This window comes from Akebia trifoliata, chromosome 8, assembly GCF_017979445.1.
Source record: "Akebia trifoliata isolate Shusen 1 chromosome 8, ASM1797944v1, whole genome shotgun sequence".
Classification (NCBI taxonomy): Eukaryota; Viridiplantae; Streptophyta; class Magnoliopsida; order Ranunculales; family Lardizabalaceae; genus Akebia; species Akebia trifoliata.
Window position 1 is genome coordinate 4439954 of NC_141382.1, and position 23039 is coordinate 4462992.

Below are 23039 nucleotides of genomic sequence, written 5' to 3' on the forward strand. Positions count from 1 at the left end.
TGCAGTGTTAAGCCTAGGTAGGACAAATTCAATCCCATACAGGGATATACAAGTTGTTGAGCTAATGAATGTGCATGCTTTTGTGAGACTTTAATTCAATGTTTTCTTGGATCAATCTCCACCCTCTAAATGTGGGTTTTCCCCGAATCATTTAATTATGAACAGGGTCGGGTAACATAAAACTCGGTATCCAAACAGGCCCTGAGTTCCATTATGGTTGTGGATTCTCATAGGCAGGCATTCAGCAATTTAAGCAAGTGGACTTTGATTGGTAGCTGGTCGATATATTGCAATGCAACTTTAAGGTTATAGAAAATCCTAAATCAGAAATTAAGAGAGCACGGTGTAAAATTTACGTGGTTCAGTGAGATTGCCTACCAACAATGTAGAAATCCTAACCCAACGAGAGTTGGGTGTTGTGGCTAGGGCCTCCCTCCAAAAAGGGAGAGGTCTTGAGTTCAAGCCCTCTCGTTAGACACCCACAAAGATTTATTCCGACTTACTTGGTAAGTGTGGTTTGTGGGGTATTGCATGTACCAAGAGAATTTGGGCAAATATATGGTGCTCTAAGAGACCATTCCCCCCCCCCCCCACCCGCCCGGCTAGTTGGGCCTACAGATCCAGACACCCCCATCATAAAAAAATAAAATAAAATAGAAATCCCAAAACAAGTTAGCTATACATATATAAACCATATATTCACCAAAAAAGTTAAGACTTGAAAAAAGAACAACAAAAAAATATGTGACTCAAGCGTCGTGAAACAACTTCAGATGTGGAAATTTTATAGTTAAACAATGATTTAATATCATATTTTAGAGTACATTTTAGTTATCAATTAAAAACTGAAGGGCATTCTCATCCAAAAAATCATAAGTTTATGTTCAGTCTTGGAAGCATAAATTTTTGTTCTACATATGTACTTCTGACACATTTTTAGTTTCTGTTTTTTTGTTGGAATATAGAAAGTCACAATGTTAAAGACCAAAATTCAAAACCCTGAATCACTTTTACAGATCTAATAGTTTAGATGAGCTGATCATGGAACAAGTTTAATTAGATAGTTCAGATGAGCTGCATCAGAAGGATGAATTACATTAATTTGATGGAACAATTTGGATACTATATGCCAATGTGGTCATGTGGGCCAATAATGACTTTGTAAGAATCCATGGATGCTTATGGAGATGCTATAAACAAAAGAAATAGAGAGAGAGAGAGAGACAGAGAGAGAAAATGGAGATTGGGTGAGAACCCATGGATGCTATATGCCAATGAGGTCGTGTGGACCAAGAATAACTTGGCATATTATCAAGAAGTAAAGGAGACGATGAGAACAAAAGAGGGAAGGGAAAGGGTGGGGAGAGAGACTTTTTATTTTATTTTAATGGTTGGGTGGATGCAATTGTGTGGAGAATTTTTGGGTCTTTGGAGAGTGGATTGAGAATCATTATAAGTAATTTGCAAAACCCATCTCTACTCTTAGATTGCTCAAATGGATTTTGACTCATGTTCATGTCTTCTTTGACCACATCAAGTCAAGATATGCAATTTGCATCCATGTTGGTTGATTCTTATGCTCCGAGGTGTATTATTTGACCACATCAATACTTTGCAACGCATGTTGATTGATTGTCATGCTTTCAACCTCTCTCTCTCTCTCTCTCCCCGAGATAGACTGATTGAAAATGACCTAACTATCCTTTTCTTCGATTTCAAATCAAAACCCTCTGAATTTTTCTCCAAAACCATTCATCTTCAAGCTCTTCAATTGTACCATTAATCATAGTTTGCCCCCAGTACAAGAAAATCCTAACTTCGCTCCTATATGTGAGCATTTTGACAAGAAATTCTATGAGCAAAAGATCACCCGGGGACGTCCCATTCTACTGAGGGAAGGTGAGAATGTTATGGGGTAGGTTAAGATATTTTATTTAAGTGCGAGTTGTTGGGGGTTGAGTTGAAATCCCATAAATAAGACCCCTTTCATTTTGAGAAAAGTAAAAAAGAAAAAAAAAAGAGAATAAGTTTATGAATATTTTTTGGAAGCTTTTCACTTGTGAAAGAGTTATGAGAGTGAGCATGGTACTCCTCTAATTCCGGGCCAAGTTGATCCTCCATTAACTAGTCGAGTTCAGTACCCTTAATCGTTAGGTCAAATCACTCCCCACATCTTTCATTAGTTTTTTTTCTCCTTTTATTATAATAGATCTTCATATCCAAAATATATCATAATCAACATTGCAAAATGATATTTTCAATTGGCCTCAGTACTATCTTACTACATGACACGAGCAAATGTTAAATTTTATCGTAAAACGTTGATTTAATATTATACCCTATGGGACATTCTAGTGATTAAGTACTAAAAAAGTAAGGACATTCTTATCAAAAAAATCACAAGTTTAATTTCAGTCAAATTCCCATAAACGTTGGAATCATAAAGTCAGTTAAGCACATGTATTACTTCCAACACATTTTAGCTTTTGCATTTGGTGGAATATAGAAGGCCACGAATTAACAAACCAAAACCTAAAATGTCGCTTTAAATGCTAAAAGTGAGGGAAATGGCCTCCAAATGCATTCTCAAATGCTAACTCAGTGCTCCGACCGAATCAAGTCGCTTGTTGCTAATTCGACAGCTAGAAGCATACAAATTTGATAGCCTAGAAGAGCTGAAGGATGAAATGACTTTTGATAGTTAATTTAGATGAGCTGAAGAATGATAGCTTAGATGAGTTACCTTTGATGGCACGACTAAGATGTTATATACCCACTAGGGATTAGTTGAGATGGTAAGACCAACTGGGTTTGATCCCCAGGTCATGATTTCAAATCTCTATATACTCCTCCACCTAAAAGGTGGCTATTTAATTGTTGTACACATGTCGAGTGAGTTGATACGTGTGGCCCGCCAAAGAAAAAAAAAATTATTATATGCCAATTTGGTCATGTTGACGAATAATAACTTGGTGAGCATCCATGAATATTATAAGAAAAAAAAGCAATTAAAATTAAAAAGTAGATTGGATGAGAACCCATGGATGCTACATGCCAGTGTGGACAAATAGTAACCTGGCACATTTGCTGATTATACAAAAGCAAAGAAAACAATGAGATCTAGAGAGTGAATGGGAGGTACGAAGAAAGACTTTTTATTATTTTATTTTAAAGGTTAAGTGGATGCAATTGTATGGAGAATTTTTGGGTCTTTTGAGAGTGGATTGAGATCATTTTAGGATTCGATTGCAGATAACTTAGGGACCCAATAAGAATTGGATGTCTTTTGGGTATCCGATTAATAAATTTAATTATTTATAATAAAACTAATAATTTAATTAAATATTAATCAAGAGAATTTTGAAGTAAATGTACTTTAACTAGTATTAAAATTTAAAGAGAATGTGGAATTTTTCTTTTATGGGTTAGCTGGATTGAACCCATGACCTCAAAGTAGCTTAGGAATGTGTCAAACCAATTGATTTTTCTTTAGTTGAAATTTTTTTTTATCTTGATAGGTACATCGAATGGGTATCAGGTATTTAATCATTAGTAAAGAAAATCCATCTCATAGGAAAGGCTTTGGGATCATCTCCAGACTCCAGAAAACCTTTTAAAATGGTTAATGTTCGGTAGAGCACCATTTAGTCCCACATCGTTTGGAGGAAAATTTTAACTTTAGGATTTATAGAAAAAAGGTCCACAAAAAGAGCACAAGTTAGATCAGGGCGTATTGTATTGCGTCCGATCTAACTTGGTGCTTTATCCTATTCTTGAAAAGTAATAAAGTGGAATTTGTTTTTGTGCGAAATAAAGACCGAAAATTGTTCCAACTAAAATGACTTAAATAGACCGTCGAAGTAAAGACTGAAAACTGTTCCACCTAAAATGACTTAAATACCTTTCTTTTTTAAACGATATTCCACCAATGAGTTGTACCTTTCTTTGAAAAAAAAAGTCACATCGCCACTCTCTGAGAATAAATAAGGGGATGTGTTATTAGCACATCATTAATTATGACTTCACCTCAAGCAGTTTAGTTTTTGGTTAAAGTTATGGGGAAATTTTATTGGCATTCCAACTTTTACTTATTACAATCCAATTACTTCAAATTATTTATCATCACTTCCCAACAAAATAATTAACATAGGCATTTAAAATAGGAATTAACATTTTCACATTACCACCATCGACTATAAAATTTAGATGGAGTGTAGTAAGTAAAAGTTGGTGTGTCAATAAAAGTTTTCATTATATATAATCCCGTGTGTTTTGAAATTCAAAGTTCAAACTGATGACATAATTTTTCTTTGGTCTTCTATAAAATATTTACATAAAATGATAGAAATACCCTTGTCTTTAATTTTACCCAAAAAAGTCTTGATTTTTTCTTAAAAACATTTCATCTCAAGTTCTAAGATAAAAAAAGAAAATTAGACTTATTTATTTAGCTTAAGGATACAAAGACAAGCATAAGAGGTTTACTGTTCATCAAATGACGGTTGAGATAAAAGGAAAATAACTAAAATTTACCATAGATGACTGTATATTATCTGTTTAGGGACTAGTATAATTTGTTTTCAATGATTAATGAAAAATCATCAAATGAAATCTTATATTTTATTTATAAAAAATTTGAATTTTCTATTGAAAATTAATGATCTTCAACCTCTTAGATAAGATAATACAAATGATGATGATGAGACAATAATAATGATGACAATGACAATAATGGCAATGTGTTAATGTCATTTTTCATGTCACTTTTTAAAAGAAGATACTATCGAAATTTTGATAAAATTATAAAATTTATAAATTTATTTAAATTAAAAATAATTAATTTTTTAATTTTTTTAATATAAATTTATTATATATATTCTGATCATTTTACCATAATCCAGCAATAAAAAGTTGTTAAACGAATACCAATTTCTGCCTTTTTTATGCTTCTGTAACGAACAAGCTTTTATTGAATGTAGCTTTTTTGGCTCTGAGCTTCTACTTCTTCCAGAAGTTGACTTCTATAAAGAATAGAACCTAAATCACCCTTTAATTAGTATCCAATCGTTTGAGACGTCTCGCTCCAAACTTTGAAAATTGAATGTGGGGACTTAATCTCATTCAAAAAATTGACTTTCCCATTCCCTGATATCAAGACGACTTGGGCGATACATCTTGGTCTCTTGAATGAGTTTTGAAACCATACCTTCAATATAAAATAGTGTCTGGCAATTTAACTCAAGATTTTGCAGTAGGGCTTAAAGCCTATATTTTTCTTACAATGTGCCTAAGATGCATTTTTTCCCTTTGCTTCTTACAAAAGAAATTAAGAATTTTATTGTGTAATGTGTAATGATATTTTTAAAAATATTATGATATCTACAAAAACAAAACATCATTATGGTAATCTAAATATCATATTATGATATTTTAATTCTGAAACCATACTCCGCATGTTTTAGAAATTATGTTTTAACGACATAGTGATGAACTCGCTACCTCATGTTTTAATATTTTATCAACAAGATCGTCACTTTAAAATACATGTTCTCTCGTTGTTCATGTTTTGGGAATTAAAATGAAGTTAACTAAAATTTGAATTTTACCAAAAGTTCAACATTTTGAGAATTTTCTCTATTGTTTAATAATTGTGTGACTGAAACCACCCCTCCCTTTTATTGTCGAGTTTGACAACCCATAATTATTGCCAAAATCAGTTTATATATGGTCACTCTATCCATCTTTTTTTAATTTTCCAAAAAAATGTGAGAATAGAAGATAGGAGATTTCCTGTGTAAATGAAACACAATTACAGGCCATTTCTGCCATGTTCCTTCAATCTTGAGTTGAAATCACCTTATTCCCAAGGATAAGCTAAATTAAAGGTTCATGGGAACCACCCCATCACCTTGCCAATCCCACACACACCCCCAGGAAAATAAACAAAATAAAACCTACAAAATATCCTCATCTATGCCTTAATCTCAAAGTTTGGGGTTGGTGACATTAATCTTGTTTGTCATTTCAAAGCTCTCCATGTGAGAAATTTTTTTTTATAATTTTAGGAAAAACAGGCATCCATAAAGAAGATTAGTTAGTTCACAAGGGAAGCTCGCCACTGTCTACAATGACAACTTTGGTTTTGGGAGTGCCATTCTGTCTACCTTCCGCTTCAATCTTGTAAACCACGTCCATTCCAGAGATCACCTTTCCAAACACAACATGTTTGCCGTCCAACCTGTAACAAACAAAAACATAAACCGGGCACGAAAACAAGTTAAGAAGCTAGAAACATGTTATGATCTCAGATTTACATGCCATGCCACAAAGATGGTTGATGCATGGCATGTCAAACTTAGGTCATGGGATCAACTCTCCTAAAGCCTTCACCAACTTAGCTACTAAAAGGGAGTCCTTTTAAAAGGTTGAGAATGTATGTGGATAATCCTGCTAGAGTGAAAGATGGGAGAACAGACTGCATAGTTACCAGCTAGTTGTGACAGTTGTGATGAAGAACTGTGAACCATTGGTGTCCCGACCTGCATTCGCCATTGAGAGAAGCCCTGCACAGCAAAACATTAGCTGTGCCATAAAGTTGTATTTAACATCTATCCATGTCTTTTAAAATGATATGGGATTACAAAGCTACTTGACAGGATTTACAAGCTTACCTGGTCCGGTGTGCTTTAGTTTGAAGTTCTCATCAGCAAACTTGTCACCATAAATTGACTCTCCGCCTCTTCCATCTCCAAGCGTAAAATCACCTCCTTGTAGCATAAAGCTGGGAATAATCCTATGGAATGTGCTACCCTTGTAGTGAAGAGGCTTCCCACTCTTCCCAATACCTTTCTCCCCTGTAACAAAAAGGAATATTATACCGACCAAAAAAATTGGCAAGAAAGAATGTTTGATACAACTTTTTTCAGCATGGATGTTTCAATGGTGATGACCTGATGATGTACCATCTAAATCATTGACTGAATCCTTGCTTATTCCCAAAAAGTCCTCATAGAATTACATCTTTTATTGAAAGTTTTAATATAATGAGAGGAAGGCAAAAAAACCAAAAATAAAAATAAAAAAACAACTGAATTGAGGTAGTGAGCCAACATGAACACACTAGAATTAACATAAGACATGGTTTTAGACAAAAATAAGGGGAGGAAGAAGATTTGTTCAGCCGAACCCAAACTTTTGGGATGAGCCTTGGGCAAAGATGACTTTACTCCAATCAACAATAAAAATTTCCTCAATTTTCAGTTATTTTTAGGTAAGTGTTTTTCGAAGTTGCGATGAAACCTAAAATGCACTAATTTAATTGATGAGCAAAACTACAAGAAAAAGAGAGAGATTAGTAGCGTACCTGTGCAAAGTGCTCGAAAATTTTCTGTACAGCAAAGAAGAATGATTATAGTTAGATTGATTACATAGTGCAGTTTAGAATGACAAAGATGCAATTTCTGTAATTAGATCTAAATAGTGTACCTGCGGTTTTAGGAACCGCTTTTCCGAAAAGACCGATGACAATTCGACCTGTTGGCAAGCAGACCATGATTATACATAATAAAAATATAAACTAGCATTTTATTAATCATACTTTATACGGTGAAGGGCATTGTTTATATTTGTTAAAGAAATTCCAATAGTGAACAAGCTAACAGTTAGTAGTTCAAAAATGAAAAAGGAAAAAGGAAAATAATAAAAAGAATCAGAATGAGAAAGAATATGGCCACGTGGATATTTTTCCTTCGGAAAAGATTATAAAGGGAGGTCAAAGGTTGGTAGTTTACAAGTCATTCAATTCAGAAAAGCAAACTCAATGACCAGAAAATTTTCATGTCTCCCTCATAAAAAATAGAAAAGAAAAGATTAAAAAAAAAAAAAAGGAGAGAAAAAAGGAAAGATCCAGGGGCGTTACAAGGACAATACAATAAATTTGAGCTAACTACGCAACCAAGACTAAACCATAGGGTGTCAATACCCCACAATAAATATAAAAACGGGTGGAATGGGAGGAGGGAGAGGTTATTGGAGTGAAAAAAAAAAAGGCATCGACCACCCCCCACCCCCTACCCTACAGTATCCATAGTCACCAAATTCGGCGACTTATTGAAAAAGACAAGATTAAATCAGGATGGGACTTCTTTTTTTTTTTCTTCAGCGATTAAATTGTCCTTTTCAATAAATCGTGACTATTACAAACTTTGCGATTAAACCGGGGAAAACGAAAAGAGGGAATTTCATTTATTATTTTAGAATCCCAGGTACATCAGCCTAGATTAAATTTTATCCTCTAGATCCAGTCCCAAAAGACACACTGGTAAGAGTAGTATAGAGAAAATGACCTTGACGAAGATGTTGGAGACCATTTTACCAATGAAGGCATGAAGCATCAAAGAATGATGATGCAAGTGGGGATGATCTTGAATTTGATGAGTTTGATCGATTTACGAATCCTAATTTCAATTAATAAATATCATAATTTTATATATTGAACAATATAAGCATTGAATGTGTCGTTGACTTGTGGATGTATCATATACGAATGATGTCAATACAGAGTTTAATGATTTATTATTGTTATTCAATATAGGATATGTTGATATAATATGAGCACACTACTTATTAGGAACGATTACATAGCTCTAACCCTTCCCCAATTTTTTCAAAATTTTTCTCTGGCACCTGCTTATTCCCAGACCCCAACTTGGTTACTATGCAAGTATCAAAGAGAGCAACAAGTGAGAAGATTTCAAGAATGTATCTTAAATGAACCCAAATCTGTTGCTCGATTTACAAATGAAACCACAAACACTTCCCAATATTTGATTGTGCAACATGAAAGTCGTCTTAAGAAATGTACAAAATTTTTATTCTCATTGAAGTTATTAGGAAGAAGATCCAACTGTGTAAATACTATAATAGTAAAGAGAGAATTACAAGCAAAGAACCAATGGACAAAAATTAGCAAACAAAACTTACTGGTAATATGATTGTTCTTCCTCAATTAAGCCTAACACAAAGTATTAGCAACTAACAGCATTAGACGAATCTTAATTTTAAAAACAAGAAGAGGAGAATCGGCTTATCGAATTAATAGATTTGTAGAATGAGGTAAATTAGTCCCCTCCACTTCATAGTGTGTTGCTATGATCTCATACTTCTACCCATAAGATTCAACAATCTTGTTTGGCAAACAAGAGATGGAAACTCATAAATCTAATAGAAAGAACAATAAATTTCCACCTTGACCAATGATTAAAATTATTGTAAATAACTTGAAGTTACTGAGAGGAATAGGATGATGAATGCAAACAGTTCTCTGTTTTTTGTCCCATATGACGTAGGGGAGGGTCCCCCTTTGTAGACTTGGGACCCAACATACACTTCACTAGATTGTGCCATCTGGTGCAATTTGAGATGCCCAATATGAGAAATAAAAATATAAATGAAGAAATTACGAAGAATAAATGGAGTTCAATAGAGTTAATGGAGGAGTTACAACATGCATGATGTCTCCAATGAATAGCTCACCGACAAGCAACACTTGATGCAATATGGCTCATCCATCAAAAATATTAAAATGTTCTCTAAAGATCAAAAGTAAATGACCTTAAATGGAATTTAATACAACAAAGCTAAAAAGAAATAGATTAATACTTTTTTAACAAAACAGAATGGTCAGTAACAAAGCCCACACGTCGGCCAGCATCCTACGTTGACATCCCATGACTTAAACCTAAGCCTGAGCCCGAGCCCGAGCCCAACCTAGCATGGAGTGCATGTGTTTGTAGTTACCATTGTTCATGTTTGACCCCTAGCTTTAGCTAAGTCCAAGACAATGAATACTTATAACCCATAAAGTATTTCTCTACTGAAGTAATAGGATAAGATGATCAAAGACCAATGTAAGGCGGCCAACTTCAATTTTTCAAAGATGTATTGGCCAATCAAGGACTTGGATTTCATCCCTCTACTTTATAGTTGTGAAGTATGACTGATGAGGACATCACAAGCATACCATTCAAAGTGTTTTAAAGGAGGAAGAGACATCCAGAATCGTTGTGGATGGACGGGGTATGGCCATGAAATTCATGGACAAGCACCATTTCATGGACCATTCCCATTGGGTCATAATCTGATCTCAGATTCATCATCATGGTTCCAGATCAATGACTTGAGTTGGTACTGATGGGACCTATAATACACTCAAAATTGGGTCCCAACAAGCCCTGCCCATCAGTTAAAAATAAAAATAAAAACGATCACCATAAACATCCTCAACACCTTATTCCAAAGCTTTGGGATTAGCTAAACGAATCATCTCTCTCTATTCCATTATATCCAAACCACATCTTCTATTATGTAAAGAGCATTGATATTTGTTCACTATTTGCATCCATGTTAGATTTTCAACTTGAATATTTCTTCTACTTGGAGTTGCAATTGACCTTCATTGAACATGCCCAAACCATCTAAGTTGACTTTTTCTTGGTTTATCGCCTACATGAACTACTCTTACATGTTCTTGAATGCTCTTGATTTTAGTTTTACCTTTCTTAGTATTTCTTCCACTCTTCTATTTCAACATCAGCACCTCTACTATACTCAATTTATTAGCATGATCACCCAACATTCAGCTCCATAAAGCATAATTGGTTTTATTGTCTTCTTATAAAATTGTTCTTATAATTTGATTGGTACGTGACTTTCACATAATATTCTAGAAACGCACATCCACTTTAACAATTAACCTATGATTCTACAAGTAACATCTTCTTCAATCTCCACATCCTTATGTTTAATAGATCCAAGACAACAGAAGATGTCATTTCGGGGCATCTCTAGACCATCAATTTTTACTAGACATTCCTCCTCGTGTCAATACTAAATATACACTCACACATTTTATTTTTTTTGAGAAGTATAATATATTGAAAAAAGGCAAGCAAAATACAAGGAGGCCGAGAGAGCCTCTCGAAAAGTAGCAAAGAAAGGAAAGCTATAACATTAATAATTAAATAAGGAGTGCCATCTAAAAACAAAGTCCTCAAAAGTAGTCCTTGCAAACTCTATATTCTGTTTCGACCACAGGTATAAAAAACCCAAGATCTCTAAGAAACTAGCATGAAAGCTGTTAATCCTGTTATTGAACACTCTGTTATTACGCTCAATCCAAACCCCCCAAGCAATAGCTGAGGGGAGCAAAGCCCACAGGATCCGTTTTCTGGTGTGGAAAGCATTATTGGTCCATTTAACTAACAACGAGGAGAAATTACGAGGAAGGACCCAATTAATATTGAAGAGACCAAAGAAAGTAGACCAAATATTATAAGAAAAAGAACAATGGATTAGCAAATGATTAACAGATTCTCCATCTCTCAAACAAATGGGACAACAGTTGGGAGTGATCGAACCCCGCACAATCAAATTATTCAACATAAGAATCCTACCAAGGGAGGCCAACCAAACAAAAACGGATATTTTAGATGGAACCAACCTGGACCAAATGATGGAACCAACCTGGACCAAATGATGGAACCCGATATGGATCGCTCTATCCTGGGAAAAAGCCAGTCATAGAAAGACCTGACCGAGAATCTCAAATCCTTAGTCCTTATCCACTCCCATTTATCCTGATCACTGTCATTAAGATGAAACGTATGCAGGAGATCAAGGAAAGATGTCACCTCAGTTAGCTCTCAATCATTAAAGTTTTTCCTGAATCCCAAATCCCAAGTCGGGCCGGACTCGGTCTTGGTTCTACTTGTTATAAATTCCTTGGACTCCAACACCTCTCTTCATGATTCTAGTTTTGTTTTGATTCCTCTATAGTCCTATAACTAATATTACATCAATTGAAAATGTCATACACCAAGATACGTGCTCTTGAACATGAGCAATTACTTCATCTATAATCAGAGCAAACAAATGTGGACTCAGAGCTAAACCAAGACATAGACCAATTGTTCTACCCATTGAACTTCTCGGGTTTTGCTAAGTAAATGGATTCCTTATTACTAGAACATAATACAATACTAATTTTTCATAAGCCAAAACGAGCCTCAACTTATAAATCTACAAATCAGATGAGTCAACTCTCCTCTACTCTTTTAATTTAGCAAATCCATATGTTGCTTCTAATTGGTAATACTCTACAATTGCTTGATTTGGGAAGAACAATCATGCTGCCTATAAGTTTTGTTTGTCAATTTTTTCCATTGAATTCTATATTTATAATCCTCTAATTATTGTAACAAAATTTACATAGTCGGATCCAATAATTCAATTTATTTTCTTAAAGGTTGCAAATTCAATTCAAGCAAACCACACCTTTTCCTTATATTTTACAATGTGTGGGAGTTTTTAGTAATAAGTGGGGCTAAGTTGGTAAAGGCGTGTGGGAGTTGATCCCGTGACCTAGATTCAAACCCCATTGAACCTACTTTCACGTTGACTCCTAACCACTTTGCTTGCCCAGCAACAAAAAAGAAAAAGTAATAAGTGGGGCTTGTTGGGTACAACTTTTTATTGCAAGTCTCACAAGTACCAACTCAAGTTATGTCCTACCATTATGAAGTAGGAACTGAAATCTACATCCTTGATTGGAAAATAAATCACTTCACTGATCAAAATATTGAACCCAAAGAGGTCTCCTCATTGGCATCGACTTTTCCCTCTTCCTTTCTTTAGTGAAAATTATTTAGTCACACATAGACCACGTAGAAAAGGTCTTACGGGTTTCATTGTCCTAAACTTAGGTAATACTAAGATAAGGCAGGGACGATAGTAACCACATGTATGCACGCCTACATGCTCGCCACACCATGCTAGGCCAAGCTTGTGTTTGAGTCACGTCACGTTAGATGCGAATTGTGGGGCCACAGAAGAGCTTTGTCTAATGACCATTTGTTCTAGTCAAAAAGTATTAATCTATTTTTTTTAAAGCCTTTTTAATGTCTTATTAAATTCTCTTGTAAGGTCATTTAGTTTTTTTACCTTTGAGGAACTTTGTTTTGTCTTTGATGAATGAAGCCAATTGTTCAGGTGTCAATCGAGTGTCCATTATAACCCACTATTACCTCTATTTAACTCCATTTGTTATTTTCATTTCTCTATGTATTCTTTTTATTTCTCACATCAGACATCAAAAATTTGCAAGGCATGGCACAATGTGGTGAAGTATCCGTTGGGTCTCCTAGTCCATAGAAAGGAACACTTCTTACCTCAAATGGTAAGAAAAATAAAGAATTTCTCACATACTTCATTTTATTTATTTAGATTTCATTAAGTTATTATACATCAATTGTATCACAAATAAAGAAGAAAATAGGTCATTCCTTCGATCAGATCTAACATATTGGAAAGTTCCCTCTCTTAAACACTAAAGATTGTTGAATCTTAGCGGTGGGTAAGTCTAAGAGCCTCACAACATCACATCATTAAGTAAGGGAATTAATATGCCTTATGACAATTTGTACCTCAATCTACTAATCCAATTAGTCGATTCTTCTCCCATCTTATTTAGAGATTCATTTACTGCTTCTAGTTGGTAATACTTTGCATTAGATTTGATTTGGGAGAAACAATCATATTGTCTATAAGTTTTGTTTACCAATTTCTATCCATTAGATTATTTTCTTGTAATTCTCAATTTTATTGTACCATTATTCATATAACCCGATCTAACTATCAAACCCACAACCTTTAAGGCAAAAAATCACTTTCCAAAAACAATTCACCTAAATAATCCTCAATGCAACACAAACATCAATATTTACAATATTTCCACTAATTGACCCGAAAATAGTTACCACTCACACCTCCACATAGTTATCTACAACCCAGGTTCAAGATAACTTTTCCTTCTTTTCCATACATAAGATAAAAGTATATTTGAAGATTTATAAAAGGTAATCCCCATTGTACAAGTATTGCTACGTTAGGCCATTCTTTGATAATGACCTAGCATCCAGATAGACCCATGAGTATATGCACATACAAAAACCTCCTTCCAATTCATAGATAAATTGTGCTGATGTGCACTAGAAATTTTACTTTTCTACACCCGTTGTCTCAATTCTCAAAAACCCTCTAACTGCCACAGAATCAAGCTAAAATGCAAACATCCCAATGAAGGGCTACTATAAATACACCAGTTATAAACCCATACAATAGATATGGAAAATAAAAACTGATTAATAGAAAAGAAGAAATCAAGCATGTTGGAGACACTAAATAGACTCGAGCTTTTTGAATAACAGGGTATAATTAGAATAAAGCAGGCATCTTTTCTGTAAGATAGTGTATCATGCACACACAAAAAAAAGGCCCAGATACATCTTCAAATTGGTTTTTAAAAAAAAAAATTTGTCTTATTAATGAGGTATGCTATAGACTCTATTAATTCTAAATGAAATTGTTTTGGTTCCACATGAGAAAAAGCATACCAGCAGGAGTTCCACCAATCTCGACGTCAAAGTATACTTTGTGCGTCACTTCCTTCAAATTCTCACTTGACTTCTTTGCCTGTAAAAAATATAATAATAACAATATGATCAATTTACAAATTGCAGCCATGGTTTTAAAAACTTTCTGATACCAAGTTGACTCATCTCAGTATACGCCAATGACCAGGATGTTCTATGTGAATTGTCATTCACATTGACTCATCTTGGCTTAGTCAACTGGGTTTTGGTATATTTTGATAAAAATAATTAACTGGATTTTTCTATATTTTGATAAAAATAATTAAATTTTAATGATTTAAGTATTTATCATTTAAATAAAAACACGATCGTGTGACTGAGCATTATCTAATCAAACTTATTTTATTATAAAAAAAAATTTATACATAATTGAATATAACTATAATTAAAAAATAATAGTTCATCTCGTCCAAGAATCGAGTTTTGAAACCATGATCTAATTCTGGCACTTGTATTTCTGTACCGATGGAGAGAAACCAACTCTGATCGAAGAAATCAAAAACATTAAAATACTTGTTCTGGAACTTAATTAGATTCAAGTTTCAACCAATTGTGGAGAACTATAACGAGCCCATGTGCCTGATCGATCCAGGGAACAAAATCAATCGCAAAGAAAAGAAAAAAAAAAGATCTTCCTGGATCAACTATGTATAGAATCCTATAGAATGAATTTTAGGGTTATTTGGGATGGATCGACTCGAAGTCGGAAAAACCAAAATGTAATTGGATTAATAATTAATAATTAATAATTAATAATTAATTAAAAGAGAATGGATGGTTGATTACCTGAATGATCGCTAGGGTTCCAAACAAGACAAGAAACCACAGAAGTGAGACTGAGAACAGTTTCGTTGCGGTGGCCATCTCTTCTCTTCTCCTCTCTCTCTCTCTCTTTCTCTCTACACTTTCTCACTCACGAATTTTTTCTCTCCAAACCAATGGATTTCGTTATATATTGGGGTTAAGGTTGTAACAGCGAAAAAATGATAAAGTTGGAGAGGTATTTAAAAATCTTTGAGGTTAAGGGAGATAAAAGAGAAAAAAATAATAAAATGGGAGGAAAATTAATATAGATGCTATTAACACTTCAACTTTTACTTATCACACCCCAATTTCTTAAATTATAAAAATATTTCCCCACTAGAACTACTATTATCACATCAACTTTTATTAATGTCACATCAATTCTTATATAAAATCACTAAAGATTTATGCATGTGATTTTAGTATAAATTGGTGTGGCAATAGAAACTCTCTTCCCAAAACATGTTGTCTAGTGAATCACTACTTTTATATCCATGAATTCGTTAATAAATTAAGTGAGATCTAAAATATAACAAAAATAATTCAATGTATAAAAGTGACTAATTCATTTAAAAAACTTATTTTGGAAATTAAAAGGAATGTTATACTAGACTTTGAATTGGATTTTTGTATATTGTTAATTTTAATTCTCAAAACATGCATTTCAAATGAATTCGTCCATTTTATAATCAATGAATTCGTTGGTCTATCTACTAATTCATATAGATTAAAACTGATGAACTCATAAATTCGTAAGTTATAAAAATGATGAAGGAACATTTTAGGAATTAAAATAAATAATATATTGAACTTAGATATTCAATGCACGAAATAAAGATTCATTCTTGAAATTTGTCATATTCAACACACGAAATGAAGATTCACACCAAATTATTTAGTATCGTAATTTTTTGATTCCCCCCTCTGACATACTCCCCCAATACTCTCTTAACATACACTCCTGGTGTGATAGGTGGTAGAACCATAGAATTTTCCTCTGAAGACACAACTACACATCCTTACAAATATGTGCAATTGTATTTTTTGAGGAAAAAATCTATGCCATGTCTAGGGAGTATGGGGGGTTTCATATCAATTATTTGTGGCACCCCCAATTTTTTAAATTATTTACCACGCCCCAAATTAAAGATTAAAACACACCATTCAAACAGTACAAAAGGATTATTCTCTCTTGTCTGCTATTTAGGGTTTCTTCTCCCCAATTATCAATTTGTTTTCTTCTATATTGTTCTGGCCGAACTATAGGGAGAAGCTGGAACTGGTTAGAGGTCTGTGATGGGTGATATTAGGGTTCTTAGTAATATGAATGGTGATGAAGTCTTCTCTTTCGCTAAGAACATATCGGCTCCATATGTTTGTTCGTTCGGGTGTGTTTGAAAGTGGTGATCCGGCTCTTCGTGCACGGGTAGTGGTTCAGGCTGTGACCCATAATAATGACCCGGATGTTCTTGCTGATGTGAGCTGTGGGTTGGGTGAAGCAATGTTGTGGGGGAAAGGGAATTCGAGGCAAACCTTTCTTTGAGGTGAGGTATCGAATCTCTCAGTTGCAATTATTTATCAAATTTATTTTTATCGTCAAATGTTGTATTGATATGTTTGAAATCTGTTGGGAATCTCTAAATTTAATTGCATTTCCCTCTTCACATAAAATTGTGAGATTATAAGATGATTTCTTATGTGTAATTGAAGAATGCTTGTTGTTTAATTATTGATTTTTTTTAGTTTGATATTCAATAGTTGTAATATTGAGGATGGATGAATTGGTGGTTTGGTTGGGAATAATATGATTATAATAGGTTTGGGAGCATTTAGGAGCCTCTCTAAATTTAGTTTCTTTTCCTTCTTCTTATACAATAATTAGATTATAAGATGATTTCTTCTAATTGTAGAATGATTGTTGTTAAATAATTAGTTTCTATTGGTTAAGATGTTCAAATGTGGTTATATTGTTTTAAATGGATGGATGGATGAATTGGAGGTTTGGTTGAGAATAATAGGATGGATTTATATGAACTTTCATGGGGTTTGCTAGTATCTTGTGTGATATTTGAACCATCTCTTGTATGGTTATTGTGTGGAGATAAAAATATCATTTCATTTGGACCAATTACATGGCACACATCAGTATAGATCTCGGTGTTAGGATTGTTCTAGTATCTCGATGAGTATAGTGGCACATACCCTAAAATTTGTAAGAGATCCATCTATCATGTCATGTTGCCTGATTTTATTTGGATAAATATGAATGTAGGAGTTATAATTCTATATGGATGAAAAATTCATTGCCTTTCGTTTTTAGGGGATTGAGATTCCTTTTAGGGTCGAGCTTTTATCTATTTAAAGGGAGAGATGATACATTGTAAAGAGATCTGGAAAAGAAGGGAGGTCGGGAGTTATCATGTAATCAAGAAGAGGGGCATGTGTTAAGTTTTGTATGGATTATAGTGGAATGACTGTAGTGAACTTGATGACGTAATTGTTGGATTTACGACGAACGTGGTAAACAAATCTTTCTCGTGTTCTCTTTCTTTTCCATATTTTCTATTTTTGTTGTGATTGATTGAGTAATAATCAATTTAAAAGTCAATAATTGTTAAAGGAATCTAAGAAATTGACGATATCCTAATTTTTGTTTCTACAATTTGGCGTCGTTTGTGGGATCACTTATTGAAAAGTTATGCTTTTATGTATTAGTCGAGTTTTCAATCAAGAAATATGGGTTGCCCTTAGGAGACAACATCGACCAAAATCAACTGAAGCAAAGACAATTAGATGATCTTCAAACTTGAATCGTAGATATAAGTTTTGCGCTTAAATCCCAAAATATTATAGATTTTGGGAGAAAATGGGAGGTAGCATGCCGACAAGATGAGTTTGGCTCTATCGAAGGAGCAATGGTTGTTTTCAGTGTAACAAAAACTACAACATAATGAAGAGAAAACAATTGGATTTCTTTCTCTGCATTCTTTTTTGGGTTATCACTATTTATTCTTATATAGATTTTTCTTCTTATGGCCATCTTGGAGAAGTTTCTTTGATTGAGATCTTGGTTTTTGGAGTTCAAATTGACGAGGATCTCGAGGCATGGATTGACTTCAAGGGAAAGCTTGTGACCAATCAACCAAGCGATTTGCTTTGATTCATGGACTTTACATCTCTACACTTTTTAACATTATGTAGATTGGAAGGATGAACTTATTGATTGCTAGTGTTGCAGAGGATTAGAGATTGTGTGATGGGTTGAGCTTAATTTTTCATATTAAAAGAGATGAGATTTTTGGAATTAGTTGTTCCAGGACTGGTTGGCATTTGATGAATGTCGCATAGAGTTTTTGGGTTTTGGAGTTTTTAAAAATCTGGATGTGAACTTTTTGTAAATTTAGGTTCAATTTCAAGAATACATGATCCTAGAAGACCAGGATCAAGCTCTCAATTGTTCAATGAAATGTCTCATAAATGGGTGGGCTACTAGGTGAGGTGAGGCGAATAGATGGGCTGGTCCAGCAGGTTTGTTACTAATTTAAATGATCAGTAAATGATGGGTTGGTTCAGTGGTTGGGTCTTCAAATCCTAAGATGTAGTTTTGGGGATAACACACATTTAACATCGACACCGGTTGGTTGCTCCCTCCCTTCAATTCAAAGAGAAGGAATAATTTAAGAGAGCAAAATCAGGCTCGCTATGCTATTGTTTGGTGTTAGAGATGATGATCTTGCATATGCTTGGATGATGTTCATAAAATGTTGAAGAGAAATGTGATTGCATGGGCTGTGATCAAGACAGGTTATATGGACTAGGGATATCAAAGATGATATCTAGGATGAATGGTAATGATCTTCTTGCCTACGACTAATTAGGAATTTCCAAGATGGAATAGGTCCATTACATACACTGGACCTTGCAAGTACACTCATAGTATCATGTGCATGCTTCACAATTGAACATTTCAAAGTTTTGAGGAAATCTTTTTATCTTGTGATATAGACAAAGCAAGGGGGTCTAGTGTATGAATTAGAACGCTACATCCCTAGGGTATCCCCCGTTTGATATTGAAATCCCAACACTCAAATGTATAAAAGCATGGCTTTCCGGTAAGTGATCCCACAGACGGTGTCAAATTGTAGAGGCAAAAATCGGGATGTCATCGATTTTCTAGGTTCCTCCAAGAATCATTGATTTTTGAATTCATCATTGTTCGATCAATTGTATGAAAAATAGAAAATACAAAAAGAAAGATAATACAAGTGATTTGTTTACGAGGTTCGTCGTGAATCTAACAATTATGTCCTCGAGCTCCCTAGAGTCATTGCACTTGAATTTAAAGAAAACCTGTTTCATAGCCTTCTTCTTGATTATATGGTAAGTCCCTGGATTTTTGTTTTTGTATATTCCTTTGCAATATATCATCCTTCCCTTTAAATGGATAAAAATTAATCCTAAAAGAAATCTTAATCCCTCTAAAAAAAGAAAAGTAATCAATAATCATTCATCTGAAATTGTGACTCCTATATTCATGATTATCCAAATAAGGTCATGCCACATGGCATGATAGATAAGTCCGGTACAAATCTCGGGATATGTGCCATTATTCTAATCATGATTTATACTATATTAATCCTGACAAAGAGATTCGTATTGATTAGTATCATGTGATTGATTATCCCTCAATTATTATTTTTGAAATCAGTTTATGATTTTGGGTCTCAGATTTATCTTTTGCTTGATTAACTTGTGTGATCTTCTCTTTTCCGTCATTTCTTATTATTTGACCGTGAAGTCGTTTGGAGTAGCTCTTGAAGTTAAGTAGAAAGTTTTCCATCGTTGTTTGGGTTTTGATGGTCAGTTAAGGGAGTAGAGAGTGTCCCAAATTTTCTCTCCAAGATTAAGACGGAACCATAATAATCTTTCCCAAACTGATTTGTTTATTTTCTCTTGAAGTTAGTTGGGTTTATCATCTAAATTATCTCATCTTAGTTAAATCTATACATTTAATCTTGGTCAATGTGAAGGGACGAACTCACACCTAGTCGCTATGAACAAGTTTCCCAATTTGGGACTGAATCATCTTAGTTCAGAAGTTGCCCAAGTTCTCGAAAATTGAAATCCCATTCCTTCTCTTTGTATGGGAGTTTCTGTATTTGACTGGAAATGCTAACCCATCATTTCTTGATTTAGTATGTCATTTTGGTTAAGAGGACTGAATTATATTATATATTTCTAGATGGTATTCCACAATTCCGTGAATTGCCCAATTGTTTCTATGTGTGTTTAATCAGTTTTTATGCATCCATGCTAAAATTAGTTAGAATGTTTTTCAGGTAATTATGGTGCCAAAAGCAAGTTTCAATACCTCTCGGTAAGCTCGAGAGCATCCAACCCCAAGGGGTTGGCCTAGCAGCAAGTCGAGCCTTGATGAGCTCCTCAGGTAGGCCCACAAAGCAATTTAATTCTTTGGGGCCACCCTCCAGGGTCCAGTTGACCCTTGACTCAACTAGTTGCACGTAAGACTTTCCAAGGGGGAGGGGTGTGTGGCCATGGGATTAGTCCCACCCGAAGGGTGGGGATACCCTCTATAAACGAAAAAAATAATAAATAAATAAAAGCGCGGGAGCATCTTAATTCTTTATCATGACTCTGACTCGACATTGCATTGCTCATTGTTACTTTGCCCAACGTCATATCTTTCGATAATTTCTATTATCTCATGGGTTCGTCCTTGCAATCTCAAGTCTTGCAGCTGTTGTTGATTAGGGTTGATATGAAAAATGTCACTAATGGTTCGTATTTAACATTTTAGTTGGTTAGGGTTCTTATGATCATGGACTAGGGCTTAGTTTATTTGTTGCAGGAAGATCATGGGTATTTGTTTCATGGTCAACTACTTCGGTCCCCTTGTGAAACTTTTGTCATTGGAGTTTAGCCACACTTGACATGTTTCTGACCACACCTTGAACGTATTTCTAACGAATTCATGTGGCACCATCAAATGTGCTAGTCAATCCACAATGCACTAGAACACCCTTGTTGATTTTTGTTTTCTTCTCTCTGGATATGTTAGAACACCCTTTGTTGATTTTTGTTTTCTTCTCTCTGGATATGTTTAGGGCTCTTTGAATTTCTCACATCGAGTAAATCCTTAACCCTTGAATGCATGAACTGATATTAGTGGTTATGTCGCTGTGGAAGATTTCAAAGTGACGAATTTATTTGCTTGCCTGTTTTTAAAGTTAAAAACATGTTTTTAAAGTATTATAATTTCAACAAGATAATACAAGTTTAAAAATCTTACTTAGATGCAAAGAGAAATTTATTAATTAAAAAAAAATTGATTCAGATACAAATAATTACTGTCAACTTACAACCAACCAACAAAATTGCCGTTTGATTGGTCAAAGTGACGAAATCATCCTTTTTTCTAAATGTTTTAAAAGCAGCAATTTTGCTACTTGCATTATATGAAGGGGTGTTTTCACCATCTCTGGTTCCTATCAACTTTCACGTCAAGAAGTGCGACATCAGGTTCCAACCTGAGGTGACTTAAGTATTATTCTTAAAAAAAAAAAAAAAAAAAAAAAGGGACAATGACCTCAAAGACCTATTTTTTTAAAATATGTATCAAAAAGTCCATTCTAAAAAAATATGGACTCTTTAGTACGTATTTTATCAAATATTATTCTAAAAAGGATTTTTGAAACGAAAATGCCATAATTACCTTTCAACGAATTTTGAGATTTAAAGAAACATGTTTATTTGAGAATATTTGAAGTAATCTTATGTTTTAAAGTTAATCACATATCCCTTACTAAGGTCATCTCTCATATGACAATGAAAAAAAAAAAATTATTTGTTTTCCCTACCCAAAACTAGTGATTTTTAACTCACATAGATGATGATCAACATCTAATTAATTTGATCTATGTATATTAGATCTAGTAAAAAAAATACAAATAATTAAAATATTATTTTAAAACTCGACTTGAATGTTCATTGAAATGATTCAACTAAAAAAATAGCAAGTCTACTTAAATGAGTCAAATAAAATTAAATTGAATTTATACCAATCAGTGCAAATTGTTTTGAAATAGAACTTAGGTAATGTTGGTTACAATGTTTTGCCAAAGGGTCCTGTTACTTAGGAAAATGCTTAACTGACTTCCTTTGGCACTGTGTTGTGTTGACGTGGTAGATAGATTTTATTTATTGTATCTCGAGAAAAAAAAATCTATGATTCTCTGTGCACTACTGATGAGGACATGGCTAGCACAAGAGCATGGAACGCAGATCCGATTCAAGTTCCCATTGGTCCGGTCACAAGAGCACGAGCCAAGAATTTTCAAAATACGTTGAGTGGGCTGATTCGAGGGATTTGACCTCAAGCATGCACATGGAGGCCCATTGATGGTGAAGACGAATTTTCCAGCCCTTAACAAGCATGATCCATGTTCAAGAAGATCAATTGGTGTGTAATGGGCTGGAGATTAAGCGATTAAAGTTAGAATTAACTCCTTTTTGATTGAGACCAAATTTATTTCAGTTATTAGGTAGTTTTTTTTTAGTTTTTTTTTTTTTTTCGACTTCCCTTTTCTGGTTTGGGTAAGTTAGATCTGGAAATTCGTGGTCTTAGTGCTATAAATTGTACTATTTTCATTTAATAATGACAGTTGTTGATTCATAATAAAAGTGTGAGTAATTTTTCTTTGGTTATTGAGAACTATTTTGAACTTA

At 34.0% G+C, this 23039-nt stretch overlaps 1 protein-coding gene and 1 long non-coding RNA gene across 2 annotated transcripts; one reads left to right on the plus strand and one right to left on the minus strand.

Moving 5' to 3' along the window:
- Window positions 1–5766: 5766 nt before the first annotated feature.
- Window positions 5767–15435, minus strand: ROC7 (rotamase CYP 7). Its single transcript, XM_086450306.1, has 7 exons — window positions 15276–15435; window positions 14451–14529; window positions 7486–7533; window positions 7364–7387; window positions 6672–6854; window positions 6488–6563; window positions 5767–6238 (listed from the first exon to the last, which is right to left on the minus strand). Exons 1-7 carry the CDS (start codon window positions 15351–15353, stop codon window positions 6100–6102), a joined length of 627 nt encoding a protein of 208 aa, XP_086306432.1. The 5' UTR covers window positions 15354–15435; the 3' UTR covers window positions 5767–6099.
- A 961-nt stretch (window positions 15436–16396) lies between these two features.
- LOC147395598 (uncharacterized) lies at window positions 16397–23039 on the plus strand. The gene is made up of 2 exons (XR_015180639.1): window positions 16397–16837; window positions 20633–23039. It is a non-coding gene; the product is annotated as an uncharacterized LOC147395598 (long non-coding RNA).

Excerpts from the sequence above, each read along its gene's own strand:
- ROC7 (XM_086450306.1), bottom strand. The coding sequence starts at position 15,353 with ATGGCCACCGCAACGAAACTGTTCTCAGTCTCACTTCTGTGGTTTCTT. Across the intron at positions 6,855-7,363 it reads TTTTCGAGCACTTTGCACAG|GGGAGAAAGGTATTGGGAAG; the intron begins GTACGCTACTAA and ends TTTTTGTTACAG. Across the intron at positions 6,239-6,487 it reads ACAACTGTCACAACTAGCTG|GTTGGACGGCAAACATGTTG; the intron begins GTAACTATGCAG and ends TGTTTGTTACAG.